Here is an 18653-nt window from a genome sequence, read left to right as displayed (position 1 = left end):
CTTCTCTAAAAAGGAGATTTTTCAGGTTCTTTTAAAAATTCATCTAGGAGGTAGGCTACAAAGCACTTCTGCGAGAACATTCCAAAGATCAGGGCCACTACTGAGAGAGCCCTGTCATTGTTGCCCACCAACCAAATCTGCACCAGTGGTGGGGTCACAAGCAGGGCCTGAGATGAAAATCGGAGAACTCTGGCATATTCAGATTACATGCATAGACACACACACCCCTACCTACTAACACTTCATGTATCTAATTAATTGAACTCTAGGATATGAAAGCTTCATAATACATAAATGAGTTAGTCTTGAAGATGCTACAAGTCATATCAACATTTTTTCTTGCTACATATACACTTAAATTGAGAGGCAGGATAAATATCTTTTAAATAAAATAAAAAAAATTCATGAAAAATAAAAGCAAAATCTTCAAAGTAAGAACATAAGAACAGCCCTGCTGGATCAGGCCCAAGGCCCATCTAGTCCAGCATCCTGTTTCGCACAGTGGCCCACCAGATGCCGGCGCTGCCGGAAGCCACAGACAGGAGTTGAGGGCGTGCCCTCTCTCCTGCCATTACTCCACTGCAACTGGTACTCAGAGGCACCCTGCCCTTGAGGCTGGAGGTGGCCCACAGCCCTCTGACTAGTAGCCATTGATAGACCTCTCCTTCATGAAGTCATCCAAACCCCTCTTAAAGCCATCCAGGTTGTTGGCTGTCACCACATCCTGTGGCAGAGAGTTCCACAAGTGGATCACGCATTGTGTGAAAAAGTACTTCCGTTTGTTGGTCCTAGACCTCCTGGCAATCAATTTCATGGAGTGACCCCTGGTTCTAGTGTTGTGTGAGAGGGAAAAGAATCTCTCTCTCTCCACTTTCTCCACACCATGCATGACCTTATAGACCTCTATCATGTCTCCCCGCAGTCATCTTTTTTCTAAACTAAAAAGCCCCAGGTGTTGTAGTCTTGCCTCATAAGAAAGGTGCTCTAGGCCCCTGATCATCTTGGTTGCCCTCTTCTGTACCTTCTCCAGTTCAACAATGTCCTTTTTAAGATGTAGTGACCAGAATTGTACGCAGTACTCCAAGTGTGGTTGGACCATAGTTTTGTATAAGGGCATTATAAAGTTAGCCGTTTTATTTTCAATCCCCTTTCTAATGATCCCTAGGATGGAATTTGCCTTTTTCACAACTGCTGCACATTGAGTCGACACTTTCAACGAGCTGTCCACCACAACCCCAAGATACCTCTCCTGGTCCGTCACCGACAGCTCGGATCCCATCAGCATATACTTGAAGTTGGGGGTTTTCGTCCCAATGTGCATCACTTTCCATTTGCTAACATTGAACCGCATTTGCCATTTTGTCGCCCACTCCCCCAGTTTGGAGAGATCCTTTTGGAGCTGCTCACAATCCGTTTTGGATTTCACTACCCGGAACAGTTTGGTATCATCTGCAAATTTGGCCACATTGCTGCTTACCCCTGCTTCTAGATCATTAATAAATAAATTAAAAAGCACCGGTCCCAGTACAGATCCCTGGGGGACCCCACTTCTTATTTCCCTCCATTGTGAAAACTCTCCATTTATACCTACACTCTGTTTCCTGTCTTTCAGCCAGTTAGCAATCCACACATGTACTTGTTCCCTTATCCCATGACCGCTAAGTTTCCTCAGGTGTCTTTGATGAGGAACTTTTTCAAAAGCTTTTTGGAAGTCCAGGTAGACTATGTCAACTGGATCACCTCGATCCACACACTTGTTGACACTCTCAAAGAAGTCCAAAAGGTTGGTGAGGCAAAATTTACCTTTGCGGAAGCCATGCTGGCTCACTCCGAGCAGGGCCTGTTCTTCTAGGTGCTTTACAATTTTATCCTTGAGGATGCTTTCCATCAATTTGCCTGGAACGGATGTTAGGCTAACTGGCCTGTAATTTCCCGGATCTCCCCTGGATCTCTTTTTGAAAATCGGTGTTACATTTGCTACTCTCCAGTCCTCTGGTACAGAGCCCGATTTCAGGGATAAGTTAAATATTTTAGCAAGGAGGTCGGCAATTTCACATTTGAGTTCTTTGAGGACTCTTGGATGGATGCCATCCGGCCCTGGTGATTTGTTAGCTTTCAGTTTTTCCAGACAGTTTAGAACATCATCCCTTGTCACTTCTATCTGACTCAGCTCTCTAGCCTCCATCCCTAAAAAGCCTGGTTCAGGAACAGGTATATGCTCAGTATCCTCTGCCGTGAAGACAGACGCAAAGAACTCATTTAGTTTCTCTGCAACCTCCATATCCTCCTTAATAATCCCTTTCACTCCCTCATTGTCTAATGGCCCAACCGCCTCTCTGGCAGGTTTCCTGCTTCTGATGTACTTAAAGAAGTTTTTGTTATTCCCCTTGATACTTTTGGCTAAATGTTCCTCAAACTCTCTTTTTGCCTCCCTTATTGTCACCTTGCATTTCTTTTTCCAGAGTTTGTGTTCCTTTCTGTTCTCTTCATTTGGACAGGCCTTCCAATTTCGGAAGGAAGTCTTCTTCCCTTTTATGGCTTCCTTGACGGTACCTGTTAGCCATGCTGGCATCCTCCTGGACTTAGTGGTACCTTTCCTCCTTTTGGGTATACAATTTAACTGGGCTTCTAGTATTGCGGTTTTGAGTAAATTCCATGCACTCTGGAGCGAAGTGACTCTCCTGAGTTTCCCCCTCAGCTTTCTTTTCACCATACTCCTCATTTTGGAGAAGTTTCCTCTTCTGAAATTCAAAATGTCTGTGTTTGACATCCTTGGTGATTCTCTCCCTGCATGTATGCTGAATTTGATGGCACTGTGGTCACTGCCCTAAAGGGTCGATGACACTGACATCACGTACCAGGTCCTGGGTGTCACTCAGAATTAGATCCAAGGTTGCCTTCTCTCTGGTCGGTTCCATGACCAACTGTTCTAGGGCACAGTCATTTAGCGTATCTAGAAATTTGACCTCTTTGTCCTGACTTGAATGTGAATTTACCCAGTCTATGTGTGGGTAGTTGAAATCACCCATAATTATGGCCCTGCCTCTCCTTGACGCCTCCCTCATTTCCTCCTGAAACTCCTGGTCACTGTCGGCATTTTGATCCGGAGGGCAATAGCACATCCCCAGTAGCACGTTCCCTTTCCGGCCTTGTATAGTCACCCACAGGGTTTCTGTGGAGGACTCCAGTCCACCTAGGTTTTCTAGCTTGTTGGATTCTATCCCTTCTTTAACATACTGTGCTACCCCTCCTCCAAGGCACCACTCTCTGTCCTTTCTATAGAGTTTATATCCAAGGATAACAGTGTCCCACTGGTTCTCACTGTTCCACCATGTTTCTGTTATGCCCACTATATCTATTTCTGCGTTAGCAACCAAGCACTCCAGCTCACCCATCTTGGCTCGGAGGCTTCTGGCATTGGCATACAAGCACCTATACACTGAATCTCTCCCCTGATGTATGCTATTCTTCTGACTCTTTGACCTGCTGGCACAGGCTCCTGTCTGCTCTTTGTGCGGTTCTGCTCTGTTCCCTTCTGTTTTATTTGAATCCTTTGCAGCCTCACACCGGCTCCCATCGGCTGTTCCCCAGGTGTCATTTTAAAAGCTGCTCTGCAACCTTTTTGATTTTAAGCGCCAGCAGTCTGGTTCCATCTTGGTTCAAGTGCAGCCCGTCCCTTTTGTACAGGCCTTGCTTGCCCCAAAATGTGTCCCAGTGGCTAACAAACATGATGTATAGTGTCCTGTTGCATCTGTAGCCAAACTGCATTGTGTGTGTCGTTGGATAAGACTGCATGTTGAGTCTCATAATATTTTTTTAAAAATTTAATGTTTGTGTCAATAATGCAGGAATATTCCAATGAAAGGCTGAAGAAAACAAATGAAATGCTTCGAGGCATAAAACTCCTTAAGCTTTATGCCTGGGAACACATCTTTCATAGCAGTGTGGAAGAAACACGGCAAAAGGAGATGACTAGCCTCAAGGCTTTTGCTCTCTATACCTCCATATCAAGTAAGTCACTTGCTTCCGTATGTCCCATTAATCAGTTTGGGGCTCAGTATAACTATAGAAATGAGATTGCCCGTTCTCAGTTGCTACTGCAGATTTTGGGATCCAATCCCATTACTATTGTGGAATTTGTGGTATTCAGAAAAGTTGAATTAAAATGTAATTTCAAAATTGTGTCTGCTTTTTTTAAAAGCATCACTTCAATGGTTCAAGATCTGTAGAGCTGACAGATCATATACAAGTCTTGTTGAGTTAGTGTGACTTTTAGCAAGATTCTTCTTTAAGGTGATAATGGGAACTTGAACAAAGTTGTCAGAGCTGTTTACAGCTTTTCAATGTATATTTTATTCTTCATTTTTTGAAAGTCACTAATACACACACACACACACACACACACTGTGCTTTGGAACAGAGATAAAACAGTGTGTTTGCAGGAAACATGATTGCCACAAAGAGTGTGGAACTACTCTCATTGGTTTGGGAACTAAAAGCCTTTTTCAGACAATCTGTGTAAATGTGTAGGGAAGTGGAATTGCAATGGTACAATATAAAACAAATTATTAAAATTATTAAAATTCTAATTATAAGCTTGTGAGAACAGAAAAGTCTTGAGGGTCTTCCTGAAAACAAACAGAGAAGGAGATGCTCTTCAGCAGGGAGCATATTCCAAAGCCTTGGTTGAGCCACAGAGAAAGCCCACTCTGTGTATCTGTGTACATGTCTGTGTACATGTGTACATGTGTGTATACACACACACACGGTACAAGGTTTTCACTTGCATATATCAACATATATATCAACATGAAGTCACTGACTTCCATTTGTTTGAATAATAAACATGTTTTCTCTGGCCTTGGGCTAGCAGCATCCACTGTACTGGGACTGCCTTTGTAGAAAATCTTATTTTACACTAGCTCAGAATTTGGCACAATATAGGGACAGAACAACTCATTATCTTTCCTTTAAAGGTATAAATAGAATGATAGACATAAGATGTGTTTCATTTACAATAAATAATTCATAGCAACTTTTCATTCACATTTGCCAGTGAAACCAAATCTGTCAGAACCTCTGCTTCTTGAAGGAATAATGTGAAAAATCAGAATTTAACAGAACTAAAAAGTAACTGACCTGCACTTCCTGACAGACCTCTGAGGACCAATTTAGATGCCTGTGGTTGCTGGCTGAAAATCGCTTCCCTAGAATAATATTTAAATGCCTCTACTGCATGTGTCAGTCCAAACCGATAGAGTGCTTCTCAATATGAGCTGCCCCTGGAGCTATGCTGTTCTGCCATGCATTTGGACAAATGCACATTAAAGTATGTAAAGATTCACTTACCACATGGATTGCTCAAAACCATGAGCAGTTAATAATGTTTAATTTGGTACTGAGAGTGCAAATTAAAGTACACAGCCCATCCCACAATCCATTCAAGCACATGGTGGCTACCATCATTATTGGTGCATGGCAGCTCTGAACTTAGAGCAAGTGGGCACCATGTGCTGATACATGTGCAGCCCAATCCTATGCAGATATACTCAGATGTAAGTCCCACTTTGTTCAATGGAGCTTTCAGCCCAGTAAGTGTGCATAAGATTGCAGCCCTAGAAAGGTGTGCAGTGGTGTGCAAATTGTCCAGTTCTGTATGTGGCAGCTAACAAAATGAACAACTTGTCCATGATCTGAGATCTTCTGCATGCCAAAATTTAAAGCATCACATATATGTGAGCTATGTCCTACATCTTGTAATAAACCCAGTGGCACCAAATGAAGTAACATTGTTAGGGTCAAAGAAGTAATAGTAAAATATAAAGGCTATTCACACTAGGCTATGCTGCTCATGTGCAGCACCGGGATCCACGTGGATCCTGGCACTGTGCAGCTGCCTAACCCTGCTTTTAATCCCAGTCTTTAACCAGGGTTAAGGGTGTGAACATGCCCTTAACTGTAGTGTCAAGGTCATGTGGGTTGCATAGAGTGGATCACACCTAGAATTCCAACTCCTGGGAGATTCCCCAGTGCACCATGCTCATCGTGCAGTGCATTGTTGGATATACAGAGGCTGGGGGACACATTGTCCTGGCAGCTGGAGATCCGCACTGCTTAGAACAGTGTAGATTGTCTCGGAGCGCAAGACAGTAATCTGCTGTTCATCTGGGGGGAAGGTAAGTTGGCAAAGCCTTCCCCACTGCCCGCCCGCCCAGTTGTGTGAAAAACCTCATAATTTAGTACAGCTGATTCTGCACACACCTACTGAAACAAGTGACCTACGCAGTAATTTGTAATTCTGTTTCTGTCAAATATCTAGGTTATTTGTCAGTTAAACAATGGTACTGTTGTTGTAGTCCAGACAATGGTACTGTTGTTGTAGTCCATACCTATGTAGCAACCATGAAAATTCTGTTTTTCTTCTTATGTAAGATTATTCATCAATGTATTTACATGTGTAATGCTTTTTATCTTTTGAAAGGAAGGGGCAAGCATGAAGGAAATGCTGCTTAAAAATTAATTGCTCAAGTGCAAGAGCAAATATACAGAGGAATTACTAGTATGCAAAGTGTGGTCGCTAATAGTCGACACCGACTTGATGGCACTTAATCAATCAATCAATCATATTTTAACACTTCCTGACTATCTCCCTGATCAATTAATACATAAACTAAAATATATTATCCATTTGAGCACACAGGTTTGTTAGGTACATTCTTTTTAAACTTGCTTTAATAAGAACTGCATACCCATTTTATTGTTGGTAGAAGCACATTTATGGAAATTTGGGTCTTGGCATCCATCTAATAAAAGTGCATCTAACAAAATCCATTAAAAATAGCATGGTTCTCTGAGAAGCAATATATATTCACTGCAATCTTTGACTTTTAGGAATAGATTCATTCTCATTTGAACAATCTGTTTTGTGGAGTATTATTCACAGGGCTAATAAATAAGAAATTCACACAGACTTTTAGGTTTAGAAAGCTTAATAAATGCAAAAGACTTTGAGAGAAATGAATTTCTTGCCCAACCCACCATAAGAACATAAGAACAGCCCTGCTGGATCAAGCACAAGGCCCATCTAGTCCTGCATCCTGTTTCACATAGTGGCCCACCAGATGCCTCTGGGGAGCCCACAGGCAAGAGGTGTGTGCATGCCCTCTTTCCTGCTGTTGCTCCCTTGTGACCGGTATTTAGAGGCATCGTGCCTCTGAGGCTGGAGATGGCCCACAGCAATGGCCCACCAGACGAGTAGCCATTGACAGACCTGTCCACCATGAATCTGTCTATGCCCCTTTTAAAGCCATCCAAGCTGGTGGCCATCACCGCATCCCATGGCAAAGAATTCCATAGATTATCTATCTATCTATCACACTTGTATACCGCCCCAAACTTGCGTCTCTGGGTGAAAAAGTTATTTCTCTTGTCGGTCCTAAATTTCCCAACCTTCAGTTTCATGGGGCGACCCCTGGTTCTAGTGTTGTGAGAGAGGGAGAAAAAATTCTCTCTGTCCAGCCTCTCTGCTCCATGCATCATTTTATACACCTTGATCATGTCTCCCCTTAGTTGTCTCTTTTCCAAGGTAAAGAGCCCCAGATGCTCTAGCCTGGCCTCATAAGGAAGGTGCTCCAGGCCCCTGATCATTTTGGTTGCCCTCTTCTGCACCTTTTCCAGTTCTACAATATCCTCCTTAAGATACAGTGACCAAAGCTGTATGCAGTACTCCAGATGTGGCTGCACCATAGATTTGTACAAGGGCTTTATAATATTAGCAGTTTTATTTTCAATCCCCTTCCTAATGATACCTAGCATGTAATTAACCTTTTTTTACACTGAGATGGCGCGTTCAGTGAGCTGTCCACCATGACCCCAAGATCGCTCTCCTGGTCAGTCACTGACAGCTCAGATCCCATTAGTGTATAGGTGAAGTTCGTGTTTTTTGCCCCAATGTGCATCACTTTACACTGGCTTACACTGAACTGCATTTGCCATTTTGTCGCCCATTCCCCCAGTTTGGAGAGATCTTCTTGGAGCTCCTTACATTCTGTTGTGGATTTCACTGCCCTAAATAGTTTAGTTTCATCTGCAAATTTGGCCACTTCGCTGATCACCCCAACTTCTAGATCATTTATGAACAAGTTAGAGCACTGGTCCCAGTACCGATCCCTGGGGGACTCCATTTCCTACCTACCTCCGCTGTGAAAACTCTCCATTTATTCCTACTCTCTGTTTCCTGTCCTTAAATCAGTTACCAATCCACACATGAGCCTGTCCCTTTATCCCATGACTGCTAAATTTACTCAAGAGCCTTTAGTGGCGAACTTTATCAAAAGCTTTTTGGAAGTCCAAGTATACTATGTCAACCAGATCACCTTTATCCACATGCCTGTTGACACTCTCAAAGAGCTCCAAAAAGGTTAGTGAGGCAAGACTTTCCCTTGTAGAAGCCATGCTGGTTCTCCTTCAACAAGGCCTGTTCTTCCATATGCTTAACAATTTTGTCCTTAAGTATGCTTTCCATCAATTTACCCAGCACAGAAGTTAAGCTGACTGGCCTGTAATTTCCCAGATTCCTCCTGGATTCCTTTTTGAAAATCTGAGTTGCATTGGCTGCTTTCCTGTTCTCTGGCACTGTGCCTGATTTTAGGGAAAAGTAATATATTTTTGCTAGGTGATCTGTAATTTCACATTTTAATTCCTTCAGAACTCTTTGGTGGATGCCATCTGGCCCTGGCGATCATTAATTTTTAGTTTTTCAAGACAGTTCAGAACATCTTCCCTTGTCACCTCAAACTGGCCCACTTCCTAAGCTGCTAAACCTGAAAAGCTCAATTCTAGAGAGGGTATATTGTCAGTATCCTTTGCCTTGAAGACAGATGAAAAGAAATCATTCAGCATCTCTGCAATCTCCTTATCCTCAATAATCCCTTTCACACCCTCATCATCTAAGGGTCCTACTGCCTCCCTGGTAGGTTTTCTACTTCTGATGTATTTAAAGAAGTTTTTGTTATTCCTTTGACACTTCTAGCTATATGCTCCTCAAACTCTTTCTTTGCATCCCTTATTGTCTCCTTGCATTTCTTTTGCCAGAATTTATGTTCCTTCTGTTCTCTTCATTTGGGCAGGACTTCCATTTTCTGAAGGAAGTCTTCTTCCCTTTTATAGCTTTCCTGACTCTGCTTGTTAGCCATGCTGGCGTCCTCCTGGACTTGGTGGTACCTTTCCTCCTTCTTGATATACATCCCAACTGTGCTTCTAGTACTGTGGTTTTAAATAAGTTGCATGCTTGCTGGAGTGATTTGAACCTCTTGACTTTCCCTCTCAACTTCCTTCTTACCAGTCCTCTCATTTTTGAGAAGTTTCCTCTTCTGAAGTCCAACGCATCTGTGTTGGACTTCCTTGATAATTCTCCACTTGCATATATGCTGAATTGGATCACACTATGGTCACTGCTACCCAATGGTTCTGCAATTCTGACATCTCACACCAGGTCCTGGGCACCACTCAGGATTAAGTCCAAGGTCACTATCCCTCTGGTTGGTTCAGTGACTAACTGTTCTAAGGCACAGTCATTTAGCAAGTCTAGAAATTTGGCCTCCGTCATTACCTGAATGTGAATTTACTCAGTCTGTGTGTGGGTAGTTGAAGTCATCCATTAATACTGCCCTGTCTCTCTTTGACATCTCTTTTATCCGTTTCTCCAACTCCAGTTCACTTTCAGTGCTTTGATCTGGAGGGCGATAGAAAGTCTCTAGAAACACATTTCCTTTTAGTCTTTGTAGTGTTACCCATAATGATTCTGTGGAGGACTGGTCCACCTAGGTTTTCTAGCTTATTGGAATCTATCCCTTTGATATACAGTGCCACTCCTCCTCCAACCCTACCCTCCCTGTCCCTTTTATAGAGTTTATATCCAGGAATAATCATGTCCCACTGGTCCTCACCATTCCACTAGGTTTCTGTTACACCCACTATATCTGTTTTCATTAATAACCAAGTACCGAACTCACCCATCTTTGCTCAGAGGCTTCTGGCATTGGTATATAGACACCTATATGCTGGGTCCCTCACCTGGTGTTGGAGTGTGCTATCCCCCTTAGCATCATTTGACCCATTTGGCAAGCTGTCATGTTTTTCCTTCTGCTCAACTCCTGGTTCTACTCTGTCCCCTTCTGGTTTATCCGAAACATATTCACCTGCATCCTTTAGGGGATTTTGCTGGCCAAAGCAGATACCACCCAGTTCCTGCCGGCAATCCCCCAGGCGTCATTTTAAAAGCTGCTCTGTGACCTTCTTGATTTTAAGCGCCAACAGTCTGGTTCCATCTTGGTGCCCATCCCTTTTGTACAGGCTTCAATTTCCCCAAAATGTATCCCAGTGCCTAACGAATCTAAACTCCTTCTCCAGGCACCACCATCTCACCCATGCATTGAGACTCCTCAGCTCCACCTGTCTTGCTTTCCCTGCACGTGGAACAGGTAGCACTTCAGAGAACGCTACCCTGGGGGTCCTGGAGGCTAACCTGGGGGCACCAGGCAGGCAGGTAACCATGTGGTCTACTCGCAGGTCACAGAACCATCTCTCTATGCCCCTAATGATAGAATCCTCCACTGCTAAGAGGTCCCCCACTCCCTGCAGGAGTATCCTCTGTGTGAGAGGATATGGGAGCATCACCCAAGGAAGTGGTCTCTGCTAAGGGAGTGTTTCCTTCTTCCCGCGATGGGCACATGCGTGGCGCTAGCTTCTACTATTTGCAAACTTGCAGACAATGATGGGGGCAGGGGCGGCAGGGAGGAACTCTGCTGCCCCAAAAACGTTTTAACAAAGTCCAGTGCTGGAGGGGGAAGAGCGGCGGGGGTAGGTAAGTACTACCCCACCGCCCTTAAAGCCACACTCCCACCGGCCGAATTCTGGACCGGTCCGGAGGCTTCTTGCATGGCCCCAGACCGGTCCATGCACACCCCTATGCTGGACATAGTTGTAGTTTGGCCCCTTGTGAAACGGGGGGAATGTGACCCTAATAATGTGGTTAAGTAAAGAGCTGAGATCTTAGCCAGCACTACTACATTAGCAGAACAGCTAAAGGAGAGGTTTTGCAACTATACCCATAATTTTCAGGGTCCAGTTTCTTTGTACTGGTGCCCTTGCAAGATAATTGACTAAATACGAGATTTACCAAAAGTATGCATAGAAACAAGTAATAATACTGATGGGACCCATTTAGAGTGGACAGGGAAGTTGTTTCTGCTTCCATGTTTCAGACCACATGAGATTGGCAACTGTAAAACCTGACATGTCACTGGTTCTATACAATGAATGGCTATGTTGAGAGGACCAATTTTGATATGTCTGACTACTAGCCTTGCACACTACATGATGGACCATTGAGTATACATGTCCTACTTATCCCAATCCCTGAACCTTGTCCTTAACCATATAATCACATGCAGAGGTGGTGTGGCCAAATCCCCCCTGACATGTGATATAAATATGTTTAGACAAAGCAGGATGGTGTGCACTCACAAACTGTATCAGAGAGCTGGTTAGACACTTGGTCCTTCTCTCACCAAAATGCCACTGGTTGTACCCAATACTAAATTAAATATTGCTCACATACACAGTGACACTAGCATGAGAGAGTCAGCCTAAACAACTCTCGGGCTGCTTTTGCACATCACACCAAACTGGAGGTGAACGAGCCAGAAATTTCATTTTGTGGTCGTCTGAATGTATGAAACTGCAGTTTCATCACAACAGTGATTCACAAAAGCAGCTTGTGGGAGGGTGGGAGGAGCCCTTGCTGCTGCCACCATCCCTGTCGCACATCGGCTTGATTTTGCAAGGTAAAACAGCAGACAGTACCTTCCCCCCACCCCCCATGCAGAAGACGGATTTCCCTTTACAAGTATAGCTGTTGAGCCCCTCAAGCCAATTTGATGGCATGACCAGACCGGGCCAGGCTTGATCGAGCACGAGCTGCCCAGAGCAACTCAAATCCCATCTGGATTTGAGCCAAACTGGGCTAGCCGGTTCCATGCACATCCCCAACTGTGGGTGCTGCCAAAACCATAGAGAGTGCAGTTCAGACTAGACCAGAAATATGGCAGCTCTATGCCTGCTGTGCATCTCACTGGCTGCCCCTCCAAGCACTTGCCCTGCCCCCACTGTCTCCGCACTCCTCCATCCATAGCTCGGCAACAGGGATGCTACGTTGCTGCGTCCTAAGCTTCAAAGCATGTCAATGGAGAAAGCCACAATGGGAAAAGCCACAGAATGCCTAATCTCCACTGTGTTTCATGTTTCCCCCCACCACACACAGACACACTTTGGCAATCTGCAGGAAAAGGGATGGGATGACAAGATGGACACTTTGTGGAAAGGTCTCCACAAATCAAGTGATTAAGACATGTTTGCACATGTACATGGAGTCCTTGTGGCACCATAAACTGGACAGCCCAGTTGTTTCCCAACAAAGAGAAAACATGCCAGGGGAATGATACCAGGGGTCTGGTTGAATGGCAGCCCCTTCCCCTTGGGTACAAGTATACAGGCTCTGACATTACTCATGAGAAAAACCATCTTAGGGTATACTGGGATTGTGTTTGAAGGGCTGGATCACTTATAATGTGTGACGACACCCCCTGCTCATCCCTTGGAACATATGCATTGACCTTTGCCCAGGACAGCCACCCTGCTTGCCAGTTTGTCACAGTAGACCAAGGTGGGCAGTCCATGCCAAAAAGGCACGATTGTGCTGGGCATGCCCCCTTGAAGATCGTGGCCAATGGCTGCTGCCCTGCTGATGCCTTGCCCTCAGTCTGGCGATGCAAGCGCTATGGAGCTTGCCAGGATGTGGCCTCAGTGGACCATGAAGAGGGAAGTGCTCCTCTGCTCTGGAACCAGAGGTTGCGCAACCTCTGGGCTGGAAGATCATCTGCAGGACGATTCCCGGGTTCCAGAATTAACCTCACGTTTCTCGACCCGTGGTTTCACGCTATGTCCGAAAGTGCCCTCAACATTGTTGCTACTTCCTAAACCTAAAAAAGCATTGCTGAGGATCAAAGGACCCTCAGCAAAGATGTGGATTGTATCACAAGTCAGGTTCAGGGTGAGCAGGGAGAGCCTGGAAGCCAGGCAAAGTGCACCTTCTGCTAGTAGAGCTCAGCTTGGATTTCCAGCTGCTCCTCTTTTTCACTGCAGCTCACAGTTACGATGGATCCTTCAACGCTTAACAATGCCGTATCAGCTGGCTCAGGAGGCTGCACTGGTGCTAAGAACTGTTTGCTCTAACTGTACTGGTGTAACTATGTATGTGCGTCTATGTGTGTCAAAATGAATAAATGTGCCTCACATTTGCAATCCATAGAGTGTGTACCTTATGCACTGCATATATGCACTACCTTTTTGTAGTTAAGGCTCATCATGTACATTAGGTGACACAGTTTCACTAGCATCCTGAGCCAATCCAGCTAACCATTTCATATCTACCACAGAAAGGCCATAAAGAAAGGCAATTATAGAGCTGTAATAATTTGGCTGCTTCATATTTTAGAACTAGGGTTCTAAATTAAATAATATAGCAATTCATTCTTTAATTACAGTACATTTCAGAATTTAATAAAAATCCTTATTACATTTTGTAATCCTGTCTTCCTGAATGTCAACAGCACGTATGCTAATTATCCAAATAAAGGACAGTTACTGTCAGCCAAATCTGTGTATGGATAAGAAGGATAATAAGCAGGGTTAAGGTGAAAGGCCTTGGGAATGTTTTCAGCATTTTGATATTGGCTGTGCTTGGGAAGTTAACAACTCTTTAGCACCAGAAAGCTACTTGTGTTTTCCTTGATTATTTTGAGATCTAATCTATTGTGCTAAACGTTCATCCTAAAAGAGACTCTTGGGATTCTGCTACATTGAATAATGAAAACAAGCTTCCAGTTTGGCAAAACACATGAAATTAAGTATTGCCGATATGTTATCACTACATAAATACCCAAGTCTTTTTACTGGTAGGTGGTATGCAGACTGAAAACATTTAATCAAAACTGCATAGTTTCAACAAAAGCATTTTAGAACATATCTAACAGTATGTGAATAGCTGCTGAATACAGTGTCTCATATTATTTTAGTAAATAACTAGCTTAACCTGTGCAGAGCATCTGTGCGCTAGTTCTTGATTGCTCCCCTCACCCCTGCCACAGCTCCCCTCACTTCAGAGATCTCTCCACCCTCACCTGAGCTGCACTCCTGCTGCTCCTCCTCCATCCGGTTGCTTTCATCCCCTTCACCCCTCTTGGCCACTCCTCCATCCCTTTACTCCACACCCCTCACACCTCTTGGATGCGGCTGCAGCGTTGCTAGTGCCTGTTGGCCAAGCTGCAGCCCCCTATCGCCAGAGACCACCCGACCCTCACCTGAGCCCCACTCCAGTTCCTCCCCACAGGAGCAGCAGCAGTTGACCAGGCCCTTCCTTGCTGCTGTCGTGGCCACTCGTTCCCCTCAGGCGACTGACAGGCCCATCCCTTGCCTGCTTGCCTCCCTCCACCAATGGCCTCGGTAGCCCCAGACAGCAGCAGTGCAACCACTGAGCCCTGTGGTTGCTGTCCATAGGCGCTGCCATGGCTTCTCGTTCCCCTCAGGCTGTTGGCAGGCTTGGGCCTGTCTCTCACCCTTCCTTCTTTTTCTCTTCCCCTCCCTTCTCTCTCTCTCTTTTTCTTCCACTTGCTCTTCCCCTTCCTTCTTTTTCTCTCTTTTTTTCTCCTCCACTTGCTCTTCCCCTCTGTCTTTCTTCCCCCTCCCCCCCTCTTTCCACCACTTCCTGAGTTAACAGATCTTGTTCATCTTGTTTCCTCATCTAATTCACACAATGACAGCCTCCTTCTCCTGAAGGGGCTCTTTCCTCCCACATGACCCCTCTCTTCACAGACCCCTGCCACTATCCTTTTTATATACAGTGGTCCCTCGACTTACGAACTACTCGACATAAGTATTTTTCGAGTTACAAACGGCAGTTTTAGATCCGGTTTTAGATGCGGTTTTTTCGACTTACAAATTTTTAGATGGGGTTTCCTCGACTTACGAATTTTACATGCGGTTTCCTTGACTTGCCTGCCTGTTTACTGCCTGTTTATTCTTGAAAAGAAATGTTCCTGTGCAGTTTGCAAGCCTTACTGGGGGTCTGGGTCTTTTTTCTAGGTTCCGGAACGCATTAATCCGTTCCCAATGCATTCCTATGGGAAACCGCTTTTCGACTTACGAACTTTTCGACTTACAAATGTGCATTCGGAACGGATTAATTTCGTAAGTAGAGGGACCACTGTAGATAGATAGATAGATAGATAGATTCCTCTCATCTACAATAAAGAACTTCTTCTGACCAGTAACAGTTTTATTCCAACTAACCTTAACCATCACAGGCTCTTCCTCCCTGTCTGCATATGGAATTTCCACTGCCCAATCACCACGGTGCTTCTGCTCGCAAACTCTCACAAGAGCTGCCACACATGGGATTAGCCATGGGTATGTCTTAGATAATTTTTTATATATATATATATATATATATATATATATATATATATATATATATATATATAGCCTGACATTGCAGTGAGGGATAGTCAGGGTGGAAAGGAGATTCCTCCCTTTGCTCCTTTTTCTCCCTGATATCTTACACTGAAGTTTTCCAAAATAGCATCTCAGTGGCATAGCTCCTTTTGTATGGACTGTCTAGTGACCTCTGCCATTGAACCTATTGTGAGGACTTGCCTTAGGCTTAGGGGAGAAATACAGCAGGCCACACTGCTGTTCTCCGTCCAAATCCACTGCAGCCCCCAATTCAAGGATCAACTTAATGTTAACCCAGTCTCTGCAATGCTCACAAAGGCTCAGCTTGAGCTGAAAGGAAGAATAAATGCTTCCTAGATGCTCCTAAATATTAGAGATACTTTAGAAGTCACTTTGACTCCACTATTTTGCTTTACAGCCCAAGATCACTGACAGTTATGGACTTCCTCTCTTGTCCTGCCAAAACCCGTGAGTTTCCATCCTCAGACTGATTAATTTTGGAAATAGATTACAAAGATATGTGTTACCCTGAGAGGTCTTTCACATGACCTCCGGTGGCTGCTGCAGGAAATGCAAGAACTCACTGCCACTCTGTCCCTCTGCATGCCCACATGAGTGGTGGCACAGAGACGGCAGGAGCTGGGAACAGGGAGATTTCCCTCCTCCAGCATCCCAGGGTGCCCCACATGATGAGCACAGAGACTGCTCTCACCAGAGTAGCAGCCACACTCAGCGCAGCCACTCCTTCCCCCCAGATCACTGCCAGAAATGGTGGGGATCCGTTGGAAAGCCATTTAACCTGGTAACAATCACCCAGATGATCACTGACCAAAATTAAGCAAACCATAGAGTTTAAATGTCGGGTTTAAAACTTGGGCTTGGCGTGGGGGCAGCGCTGGGATCGGGCTCAATCCAACCGCTTTCACATGTGCAGCCTATTCCTGGGCTGCCCTAGCTTGAGTTAGGCTGCATGTGTGAACAGCCTCTAAATGTCAGAAACTCTGTGAATGTTGACTTTTACTGCATTATTTTCAGAGGCCAGTGGGAAATTGCCAGCCCAGTGCCTTTAGCTAGTTATAAAAAAGTGTTTATTATTATTATTTACACAGTCAGACAGGTGTTATTGACTGGTTTGTTTTATCCAGACATCGAGTCCTTCCCAAGGACCTGGGATGGCTGAATTTTATTATAAATGGGTTGTTTGTTTGTTTGTTTATTTATTATTATTATTATTATTATTATTATTATTATTATTATTATTATTATTATTATTATTCATTTCTAGTATATGAAATGTCAAGCATTTACTTTGACAGGTTGCAAAATGTCCAAAATAAGCCCATTATTTTTGACAGTTGTTGTTAAGTTTTTTAAACAACTGCAAATGCCTTAAATAAATAATCCAATTCTACTTTCATCACTCTCTGGTTAATGCTGTCATTTACCAAGGCACATTATGACAATTGTTTCTGCTATTATCCAATAAATTTATTTTTTAAAAAACATAAACCCTATCAAGTTCCTTCAACAAATAAACTAATGTTATCTTTATTTTCATCATTTACCAGTAAATATTGGAATTTATCAAGACATAAAGAACATAATTTCCTTCTGGGTTCCTATAACATTAAGAATGATTAATAATGACAACATTCACCCAAGTTTCTATCATTCTCCTCCTACACAGACAGACACACACTCACACTCTCACACACTTAGCCAACAGATCTTATATACTTACTAGATTTTGAAATATTTCCTGTTATATTTAGCTGCTGCAACAAGATTACAGGGTGAACCAAGGTCAAATAAATGCGAGGAATGCATCCTGCTATTGAGATAAATTAAGCAACTTGACATAGTTACTGCTTGTTCAGATTAGTAAGAATTTTTGTAATGCTTATAAAATAATTGGTCACTTTACAGTGGATAATTTATATTAATATCCAATTTGAAAGCAGACTGAAGTCAAAACCCATGTATTCTGACCCCCACCCCCACCATCTGTGGATAAATGAACTCCAACTACTACAGTAATTACATAGACACAATGAGAAAACTAATACATACAGGGTACACACAAGGTCGATGCTTCTAGGAAACTGAAAAGGTAAACATCAAAACAGGTACAGTCCCTAACAAAAACAGGGAGTAATGATCTATATAGACTACATGGGAGGAAAGGAGAGGACTGTTATAGATGGGGAAATGAGATACAGTACATGCAGCATGACAGAGAGAGAGTCAAAGTATATTGGACTACTACTACTAATCAGAGAAAATATTTTTTCTTTTCTAGTTTTCATGAATGCAGCAATACCTATTGCAGCTGTTCTTATAGTAAGTACAAAGTTTTTGTAAAAAAAAAAAAAAGGCAGCTGTATTAACATTTAATAAGAGGTGCAGATACAGAGCCAAGCACTTTGAAGCCCTTTGCCAGTAACAATCCAATCGTTCCTGCTTTTGATAATTTTATTTATTTATTTATTAGATTTCTATACCACCCTTCCGATACGGCTCAGGGCGGTTCACAGCATTTTAAAATTACACTGTAATTACACTGTAATTTTAAATTACACTGTAATGATGAAGTTAAAATACCCAACATGACTTTATATACCACTACTCTGATCTTAAATATGGAAATTTGAAGACAGAAATAGACGTGACATAATGTTTAAGAACGTTTAAACAAAATGATGGATAGGAAAAAAATACTTGGTTATGTTGGAACATATTTTTAATGGGCGTGTTGCACTAGATCAATAGGTTTTTTATTTAATGAATCCAACATTACTTTGTTACTGATCTTAAATTAATGTGAATGTAGCTTATACAGTTTGCAGCATGTATCACCATTATGTAGCAGTAAGCATCCTCTGCAAGAAAAAGGTCTGATCTGTTTGTATATTTCAGGATAGAATGTCTCATGTTCTTGCTATGTAAGCTGGCAGAGTGATGACTGAGTAAAAACAGAACATTTGCCAGGTTGTTTCAAATGCTCCAGAAAGCAATTTCCATGAAGGAAATCATCTTATTTTTTAGTTGCATGCCTGTGACTGATTCCATTCTACCACAGAACC

The 18653-nt window shown here is 43.3% G+C and overlaps 1 protein-coding gene across 9 annotated transcripts in view; it reads left to right on the top strand.

Annotated features, from left to right (window-relative positions):
- Window positions 1-18653, top strand: part of ABCC8 (ATP binding cassette subfamily C member 8) — a 155497-nt gene that overhangs the window by 54191 nt on the left and 82653 nt on the right. For all 9 annotated transcript variants that reach the window (XR_008313008.1, XM_053283142.1, XM_053283144.1 and 6 more), the window contains 2 exons: window positions 3849-4011; window positions 17870-17910. Coding sequence is in view for 8 of the 9 variants with exons in the window: in XM_053283142.1 (XP_053139117.1) it covers window positions 3849-4011; window positions 17870-17910 (204 nt within the window). In the remaining variant the exon portion in view is untranslated. The remainder of the gene's footprint in view (window positions 1-3848; window positions 4012-17869; window positions 17911-18653) is intronic.

The sequence above is a fragment of the Hemicordylus capensis genome, chromosome 1 (assembly GCF_027244095.1).
Source record: "Hemicordylus capensis ecotype Gifberg chromosome 1, rHemCap1.1.pri, whole genome shotgun sequence".
Classification (NCBI taxonomy): domain Eukaryota; kingdom Metazoa; phylum Chordata; class Lepidosauria; order Squamata; family Cordylidae; genus Hemicordylus; species Hemicordylus capensis.
Note: the sequence above shows the minus strand (reverse complement) of the source record. Positions and strands in the feature narration are given on the sequence as shown.